At 40.4% G+C, this 10,007-nt stretch overlaps 1 protein-coding gene across 1 annotated transcript in view; it reads right to left on the bottom strand.

Annotated features, from left to right (window-relative positions):
• Window positions 1-7,896: 7,896 nt before the first annotated feature.
• The window catches only part of TECTA (tectorin alpha), a 171,274-nt gene continuing 169,163 nt past the window's right edge, over window positions 7,897-10,007 (bottom strand). Inside the window, exon 23 of the mRNA XM_073656655.1 lies at window positions 7,897-8,797. Coding sequence (XP_073512756.1) covers window positions 8,712-8,797 — 86 coding nt within the window. The 3' untranslated portion in view covers window positions 7,897-8,711. The remainder of the gene's footprint in view (window positions 8,798-10,007) is intronic.

The following is a 10,007-nucleotide window of genomic DNA, read 5'->3' as shown; positions in this document are numbered from 1 at the left end:
AAATTTATGGGATAAAATAAATAAAAATTGTCATGTGCATATGTATTCACCCCTTTTGTTATGAAGCCCCTAAAAATTTCTGGTGCAAGTAATAACCTTCATAAGTCACATGCTTAGTGACAGGACGTCCCTGTGTGTAATCTAAGTGTCACATGCCTGTCAGTATATATACTTTACCTTTTCTGGAAGGTAACAGAGGCTGCAACACCATTAAGCAAGAGGCACCACTAACCAAACACCATGAAGACCAAGGAGATCTCCAAACAAGTCAGGGACAAGTTGTTGAGAAGTACAAGTCAGGGTTGGGTTATAAAAAAGTATCCCAATCTCTGATGATCCCTGGAGCACCATCAAATCTATTATCATCAACTGGAAAGAACATGGTTCCACAACAAACCTGCAAAGAGAGGGCCGCTCACCAAAACTCTCAGCCTGGGAAAGGAGGGCATTAATCAAAGAGGCAGCACAGAGACCAAAGGTAACCCTGAAGGAGCTGCAGAGTTCCCAAGACTAGAGTATCTCTCCATACTACCACAATAAGCCGTACACTCCATAGAGGTGGCCTTTATGGAAGACTGGGCAGAAAAATAGCCTTTACTCAGGCTGTGTGCCCATTATGCGTTTTTAAGCGTTTCCGCAACGGCAATTCTGCTGCAGAAATGCTTAAAAAACGCATGGTAGAAGGTCTGCCATGTTCCCCAATGATAACCCGCATGTGCTGTGCACATACTGCAGAAATATCCGCTGCGGATTATCATTGCGGAAAAATCCGCAGCACTACCAATTACTTTGCGGAAGCGCGGCGTTTTCGCCGCCATTGACTTGCATTGGAGCGCATGACATTTGCATCACTGCATCTGCAGATACAGATTCCATGCGTTTCAATGTGCGGATGGTACCCGGGTTTGGAGAAGAGGAGACTCTCCTCCGGACCCGGGTACCATAGGACCTGTAAAAAAAAGAATAATAAAATAAAAAATTGACATTATACTTACCTTCTGATGGCCCCTGGTATCTTAATCCGATGCGTCCTGGTTTGCCGGCAGCTCGCGGTGGACTCAAGGACCTGCCATGACGTCATTTAGTCATGTGACGGGTCACGCAACCGCTGACGTTGGCAGGTCCTTTAGTGTACCGCGAGCTGCCGGCAAGCCAGGATGCATCGCTAAGGACACCGGGGGCCATCAGAAGGTAAGTATATATTTATTTTTTACCATTCTTTTACGGTCACACTATATAAATCCATGCTGGTTGCATGGATTTATATAGTGTGACCAAGTTGTCAAGCACTTTCCAAGTGATGCTAAAATGGCATTTGTTTTTTCTGCCAGGGAGATGCTGAAACGCTCAGGAAAAATCCGGAGCATTTCTGCATCGTGGGCACATAGCCTCATACACAAAAATTGTAAGGCTCGTTTTGAGTTTGCCAAAAGACATGTGGGAAACTCCTCAAATGTATGGAGGAAGGTGCTGCGGTCAGATGAGACCAAAATAGAACTTTTTGGCCATCTAGGTAAACGCTATGTCTGGTGCCAAACAAACACAGCTCATCACCCCAAGAACACCATCCCCACAGTGAAACATGGTAGTGGCAGCATCATGCTGTGGAGATATTTTTCAGCATCAGGGACAGGAAAAATGATCCGAGTTGAGGGGAAGATGGATGGTGCAAAATAGAGAAATATTATTGAGCAAAACTTGTTTCAGTCTGTCAGTGATTTGAGACTGGGACGGAGGTCCACCTTCCAACAAGACAATGACCCAAAGCTACTGCTAAAGCAACACTCGAGTGGATTAAGGGGAAACATGTAAATGTTTTGGAGTGGCTGAGTCAAAGCCCAGACCTTAATCCAATTGAGAATCTGTGGTCAGACTTGAAGATTGCTGTTCACCAGAGGAAACCATCTAACTTGAAAGAGCTGGAGCAGTTTTGCCTTGAGGAATTGGCAAGAATCCCAATGGCAAGATGTGAGACTTATCCAAAGTGACTTGCAGCTGTAATTGCCGCAAAAGGAGGGTCTACAAAGTACTGACTTTAGGGGGTGAATATTTATGCATACTGAAGATGTCAGTTATTTGGTCCTATTTGTTGTTTGCTTCACAATAAAAAGGAAACCAAATATTCACAGTTGTAGGCATGTTCTTTACATGAACTGATGCAAACCCTCAAAAAAAAAAAAACAGTAAAATTCTAGGTTGTGAAGTAGGCAAACACAAAAAATGCCAAGGGGGGGGGGGATGCTTTTGCAAGCCACTGTACATGCATGGTTTATAGAGGAGAGTACCTCTATACATATGGAGTCCATAGGAGCGTGCCACAATTTTTAAATGGAAATTACAGAAAAACCTTTATGCCTCTGTATAAAATATGAGGCATATAGAAATGTAAAATAGGGTTAATGCGTGTCTATTTCAGACATATTACAGCTCTGTACAAAATGAAGCCTTAGTACATTCACCCTCTTTTTCTAGATGAGAATATGCTGGCACAGAGGGCACCATACAGTGGGCAGCATGGTTGCGGGTCCTAGATTCAAATCCCACCAAGGACAACATCTGCAAGGAGTTTGTATGTTGTGTGGGTTTCCTCCGGGTTCTCCAGTTTCCCACCACACTCCAAAGACATACCGATAGGGAATATAGATTGTGATCCCCAATGGGGACAGTGATGATGTCTATACAGCACTGTATTCTGAATTAGCAGCGCTATATAACTGCATAAAATAAATACAGTAACCACTTAATGTGTAACTCTATTTGTACCTCTATAAAGCCTCCATGCACCGGGCTCAGTTTTGTTTATCAGGTAAATATTGATCACTAATATTTATTTTATTTAAATATTATTGACACACAATATAGAAACATGATATTCAATAAATAAAGACACAATGTTATTTTTGCCTTCATTTTATTAATTTAACATTGAAAATCAGAATAATGAACGTTATGAATCTGAAGCATGAACTTGTAGAGTTAAGAGGGATATTTTTTTTTTTGCCAAAAATAAGAATCTGCACAGAAAAGCAATAAATACCAGATGTTATATTGATATTTACATATTATGGCACATAATTAAGTTCGGGTGCCTAGATACAACACTTGTGTTACCTGCTTCCGATGAACCAATTCATTTGCTAATCAGGTTCAGCGTATCGATGTATGATTATAACATATTGGTGCTTACATCTTATTTTTTAGAGCATCTGATCTTGATACTCTCGGGCATTGTCTTGGGTATTCCTGGCTTCTTGTTTGCCATCCCTTTCCTTGCAGGAGCTGGGTATAAAATTATGTTTGTAGTTGACATAATTGAGGAAGAGTGCTGGACTATTCATAGAACATTTGGAAAAAGATAGCCTAAAATATTATAGAAAAGACATGTCGTAAACGGAATTTGTACTGGTAAGTATGGAGTACAGCGGTAGTAGACAAGTAGTAGTGATTCATTCTGTTGAAATCACGTTTGGCACCATTTAGGGTATGCTTAAACGGGGCGGATATGCTAATTATGTTCCGAGTAGAAAATGTGCAGTGTATTGCTCTATATCAGATTTTATTAAATCTCATCAATATGTCGCAAATAGATCCATGTGGAATCTGCACAAGTGTGTGGATTTTAAATCCGCCTGACAATTGAGGTCACAAATCGTCAATACACTGTTAATCCACAACCAAAATCTGCGACAAAGTCCACATCTAATACAGTATTTTGCCACAGAATTCACAGACAGATTTTTTTTCCATCACAGAGTCAACTCTAAAGTGAGACTGTCAGCAGAAAATGACTGTTCAAACCAAGCACAGCATTTTGTAGAGAGCAAAGCCCTAATAAAAATCAGACCTTTAGTGTCTAAATCCATTGCTGCCTGCCAGAAATAGTTCTTTATTTAGATATGCTAATGAAGCGCTTGGTGCACCCTTGGTCGACCAGCTTAGTGTACTTTCTCATCTACTTATGTCCTCTGGCTCTTTTACTGCCAGGTCTGACAATCAAAGAAGAGGGGGGGCGTAGATGGATGGAAAACAAGTAGCTTGGAAGCTGCACTGAACTGCTTGGCCATGACAAGGGTGCACCGAGCATCTCATTAGCATATGTGCATATAGAAAGAGTACTGGCAAACACAGTAATGGATTTGGACACAAAAGGCATGATTTCCATTAGGGCTATGCCCCATACAAGGTGCTTGGTTTGCACAGTCATCCTATGCTGATTCTCTTTAGGCTGTGTGCCCACTATGCGTTTTTCAAGCGTTTTTGATGCGGATTTTCCGCAGTGTAAACGCTTGCAAAACGCTTGGTAATCCGTTGCCGATGATCCCCAATGAAAATCTGCATGTTCTGTGCCCATGCTGCGAAATTTTCTGCAGCAGATTTTCCTTGCGGAAAAATCCGCAGCATGTCCATTATTTGTGCGTTTCTGCATGCGGATTTGAGGTCCCAATGCATTTGAAAAACATAAGTCAAATCCGCATGTAAAAACGCTGCAAAAACGAATGCAAAATCCGCAAGCGTTTTTGAGTGCCAAGAACATGCAGAAACGCTGCGGAAATTTTCAGCTTCATTTCTGCATCGTGGGCACATAGCCTAAAAGCGAATAGAAAACTATATATAGAAGAATACAATATCAATAGAAGTTATGTGTACATAATTCAGGAGTGCAAGTAACTACATGAACAGCGATACAAGTAAGGCCGACAGTTCCTGACTGCTCTACATCTAATATACAGTGGGGAAAATAACTATTTGATAGCTGCCGATTTTGCAAGTTTTCCCACCTGCAAAGAATGGAGAGGTCCGTAATTTTTTTCGTAGGTACACTTCACCTGTGAGAGACAGAATCTAAAAAAAAAATCCAGAAAATCACATTGTATGATTTTTACATAATTAATTTGCATTTTATTGCATGAAATAATTATTTGATACAATAGAAAAACAGAACTTAATATTTGGTACAGAAACCTTTGTTTGCAATTACAGAGGTCAGACGATTCCTGTAGTTCTTGACCAGGTTTGCACGCACTGCAGCAGGGATTTTGGCCCACTCCTCCATACAGATCTTCTCCAGATCTTTCAGGTTTCAGGGCTGTCGATGGGCAACATTGAGTTTCAGTTCCCTCCAAAGATTTTCTATTGTGTTCAGGTCTGGAGACTGGCTAGGCCACTCCAGGACCTTGAAATGCTTCTTACGGAGCCACTGCTTAGTTGCCCTGTCTGTGTTTTTCGAATCATTGTCATGCTGGAAGACCCAGCTACGACCCATCTTCAATACTCTTACTGAGGGAAGAAGGTTGTTGGCCACAATCTTGCGATACATGACCCCATCCATCCTCCCTTCAATACTGTGCAGTCATCCTGTCCCCTTTGCAGAAAAGCACTCCCAAAGTATGATGTTTCCCCCACCATGCTTCATGGTTGGGATGGTGCTCTTGGGGTTGTACTCATCCTTCTACTTCCTCCAAACACAGCGAGTGGAGTTGATACCAAAAAGTTGTATTTTGGTCTCCTCTGACTACATGACCTTCTCGCATGCCTCCTTTGGATAATCCAGATGGTCACTGGTGAACTTCAAATGGGCCTGGACATGTGCTGGCGTGAGCAGGGGTACCTTGCTTGTCCTGCAGGATTTTAATCCATGACGGCGTTGTGTGTTACTAATGGTAATGTTTGAGACTGTGGTCCCAGCTCTCTTCAGGTCATTGACCAGGTCCTTTCATGTAGTTCTGTTCTGATTCTTGACCTTTCTCAGAATCATCCTTACTCCATGAGGTGAGATATTGCATGGAGCCCCAGACCAAGGAAGAGTGACAGTCATCTTGTGTTTCTTCCATTTTCTAATAATTATGCCAAAATTTGTTGCCTTCTCGCCAAGCTGCTTTCCTATTGTCCTCTAGCCCATCTCAGCCTTGTGCAGGTCTACAATTTTGTCCCTGGTGTCCTTAGACAGCTCTTTAGACTAGGCCATGGTGGAGAGGTTGTAGTGTGATTGATTGTGTGGACAGGTGTCTTTTATACAGGTAACGAGTTCAAACAGGTGCAATTAATACAGGTAATGAGTGCAGAGTAGGATGGCTTCTTAAAGAAATACTAACAGGTCTATGAGAGTCAAAATTCTTGCTGATTGGTAGGTGATCAAAATCCCTGCTCTAGGTTGTGCAAACTTGGTCAAGAACTACAGGAATCGTCTGACCTCTGTAATTGAAAACAAAGGTTTCTGTACCAAATATTAAGTTCTGTTTTTTCTTATGTATCAAATACTTATTTTATACAATAAAATGCAATGTAATTATGTAAAAATCATACAATGTGATTTTCTGGTTTTTATTTTTAGATTCTGTCTCTCACAGGTGAGGTGTACCGACGATAAAAATTACAGACCTCTCCATTCTTTGTATATGGAAAAATTAGCAAAATCGGCAGTGAATCAAATACTTATTTTCCCCACTGTACATCTACATCTGCCTTAGGAATGGGTGTGATTTTATCTGTATTTATAGGTGTGAGCATATAGAATTTGTCAGCAAGTATTTGCTATGTAATCTGAGAGCAGCATGATGTAGGGACAGACACCCCGATTCCAGCAATGTGTCACTTACTGGGCTGTGTTTTGTCAGCAGGAGATTATCACTAGAAGACTAGGGGTCTCTTTTTCCAACCCCGCCCCACCACTGATTGGCTGCTTTCTGCCTGAGTGTACACAGAAAGCTACCAATCAGTGGTGTGGGCGGGCTTATACAGAGCTCAGCATCGCTAGATCTACAGCAGAGAAAACTATAATTTTATCACAAGTGCTGCACACAGTAAGTTACTTGCTACATTGCTGGAATCAGGTTCTCTGACCCTACAACACGTTGCTCTTGGATTACATAACAAAACCTGCTGATAGATTTCCTTTAAAGCATGAAATCCTAATATGAGTCTGACAGAGGGAGCTGCTTGGGAAACTGATGCATTTTCAATAATGAGAAATACTGTACATATTGGTCTGCCCAATGACATTTACTTTGACGTCTGCTTTTCTACAATGGTACGTGCAGAAGTGTACTGACAGTCTTATCACTACAGAATGTCAGTAACGCATGATACATAATGATCTTTTGTATTTGTGTAAGTAGATGGAAGCTGAATTGGTAAATGCTGAAATGTACAAATGTGATCTGCGTACAGTATATAGTATTTTTGGTCCTTAAGTGTAAGGTGTGATATAATTTACAGGAATCTAAGGAGTAACCTTTCTTATTGCGGGGAGTGACATTCTGGTGTAAGGAGACTTATAGGCCGTGCAATGCTTCGCTGGGAAATTAAATATGTAAATTGTCTCTTCAGAGAGGACGAGGACTTGAACTCTAGCGCCACCTATTGGAAGCAGCGATCCTACAAGTCAATATCGACCCTTTAACAAGCCTTGCCACATGACAGCCCGAAACACTGTGTCTGCAAATTGAGCTTCTGGTTTGGCTTCTTATCCTAAGTCATGTGGCAAGGCTCGCTAAAGGGTCGATATTGACTTTTAGGATTGCGACTTCCAATAGGTGGCGCTAGAGTTCTAGTCCTCTTCCTCTCTGAAAAGGCAATTTGCATAGTTTATAGGAACATAGGTGTTACACAAAAGTATAAATCCTCTTACTAATGACAAGCTGCACTGCAGACATATTGGCTGATTATGAAAAAAATGATTATTTTGCCATATATCGCAGCACTCTTGCCAATGGCCTGTGTCCGATATTGCACTTGTATAAGGATGAGCTGCAATACCAGACACAGTCTATGGACGAGAGTGGCGCTGTTTCTTTGAAAAAAGCTCAGCACAATCATTTTCCGTGTCCTACATGACACAGGAATGCAAAAAGAAAAAGATAATGTTGCCTATAAACAATAATGTCCTATTGGTGGTGCCTAATATTCGATCGTTTTTAAGGACATTAAATATAAAAAAATGTGCTCCGAGCCGCATTTCTTCTATGACGTGCAGCTGATATGGTCACTGGATGTATTAATCTAAACTCTAGCACAATAACTGGTGGCAGCCAATATTAATGTGACATTTCATCATTATCGCTTCTATCTCGTATTATTAGCTAGGATGCAATGTCTATATGGTGTAAGTTCAAGCTTTTCCTGAGTTTCCTTATAGTCACATATTGATATAATAGAGCACACAACCTCAGATTCACTCAGTTATGTTTCCTTCTGCCCTAAGAAATTCTCCGCTGTAACAGCAGCTTCCTTCTGTTACTTCATTTTCGGTTATATAATATTTTAATGGTTACGTACAATTTGTGATCTATTTTACATTGTTTCCTACTATTCTGTAAATTTTTAGACAACTAATGTTTCCGTACATCATTTCAAGAAATGCAATGAGATGGCCCCAACAAAAAAAAGATTTAATTAACGGAAGCTAAATAAGTAAAAAAAAAAAAAAAAGTTTTGTGAAGTCTTGAATTTAAAGTGTAGATAAACGGGTGGTCCGAGAAATGTGATAAGAGTAACCTGACGAACCCAAGTTGGGGACAGTTTCCATATAATGGTTAACAGCCATTTATTGCTTGGAAAAATCACTCAAACTGCGTTTAATTAAATATCTGAGTATACATTGTAAGAATGTCTTTTTTTTTTTCTCTTGCACCTTGCAGAATTTTGCTTCCGGGGCTACATTTTCCCAAATAACATCTTTGTTTTCAGTCCCTTTGTTACGTTAATTTTCAGTTTTATAAATAAAATCCGAGTACGGTGATCTGGCATATGAGTAGGCAGAACAACCAGGTATTATGATGCACTGGAGAAGAGCTGGAGGCTAAAAGAAAGTAAGAAGAGAAACATAGGGTTAAACATAGACGACATATTTCAGTCGGTAAATTAAGAAGTTTAAAAAAATTAATGATTTCTAAAAAAATAAAAATAAATAAATAAAGAACAAAAATCAGATTTTCTGGTTAGCTTGTACAAATAGCACAGGATTGTGTTGTGAGGACTGGTAACAATCCAATTTGTAAGACGGTTCAGTGCTCAGGGTAAAGACATGTGGAAAGAATCCGACTCCCTTTGTCATAAAGGACAAGAGACAAAAGGAGGAAATTTAATGAAATTGTGGAACCTGGAAAAGGGAGATCAAATGCGTGAGAATTGTGAGCGGTGAAGACGTTTTTTTCAGTCATATTATAATGCCCTATATACATTTCCTAGGTCACAATTGGTCAACCTGACATACTCTGCTCCTTGACTTTATTAACCCCTAACAGACCAAGCAACATTTGTCTAAAGAGCCGGACACAACATTTTTATTGAAGATGGTATTTGATTTTTTAAGAAAATGGTAATCACTGCACAAACTCCAGGGCAGACTGTGTTGAAACTGTTTTAGTACATACAAGCTGTCCCCGAGGTACGACCATCCGACTTACATAAGACTTGTAGTTACGAATGTAAGATGTAGAAAAAATTATTTAAAATATGGACTTATACTCATTTCATAACTCGCCTCTCCTTCTGCCCTGCTGCTCTCTGTCCGGTCCTCTTCTTTTCGCCATAGTGCGCTGTATCTTTGGACTTTTCACTATAAACCATGACTTCTGGCCACATCCAGGCCTTGGAGGTCACTGCGTGTTCCAAGATCGTGGCATCAAGATATGTGCTGCGACCTTAGAACTTGTGATGACCTCCAAGTTCTGGATGCATCCAGAAGTTCTGGCCTCTAGTGAAATGGACAGAAATACAACAACGGAAAAAAGGGGACCAGACAGGGAGCAGCAAGTAGTGGGGCACATGGAAAGGTGAGCAATGAGGTGAGTATTATGTTTTTTTTTACCATTTGCCAGACCTTTATGGTTCAGCAAAACGGCGTTCAGCAGGAGCAAATTATGAAAAATTGTTTTTTGGAGTATACAGATTTTTGCGAAATTTGAGTAGAATTCAATTCCACTCAAATAAATTTGCCCAACTCTAGTGTTAACCTTTCTGTATGCTATCCAAAACAAACAAAAAATGTGTCTGCTGTTACTCTTAAA

This window comes from Phyllobates terribilis, unplaced genomic scaffold (assembly GCF_046119375.1).
Source record: "Phyllobates terribilis strain yellow unplaced genomic scaffold, ASM4611937v1 Scaffold_12__6_contigs__length_324123572, whole genome shotgun sequence".
In the NCBI taxonomy this organism is placed as follows: Eukaryota; Metazoa; Chordata; class Amphibia; order Anura; family Dendrobatidae; genus Phyllobates; species Phyllobates terribilis.
The sequence above is the reverse complement of the archived record's forward strand: the minus strand, read 5'-3'. Positions and strand labels throughout refer to the sequence as shown.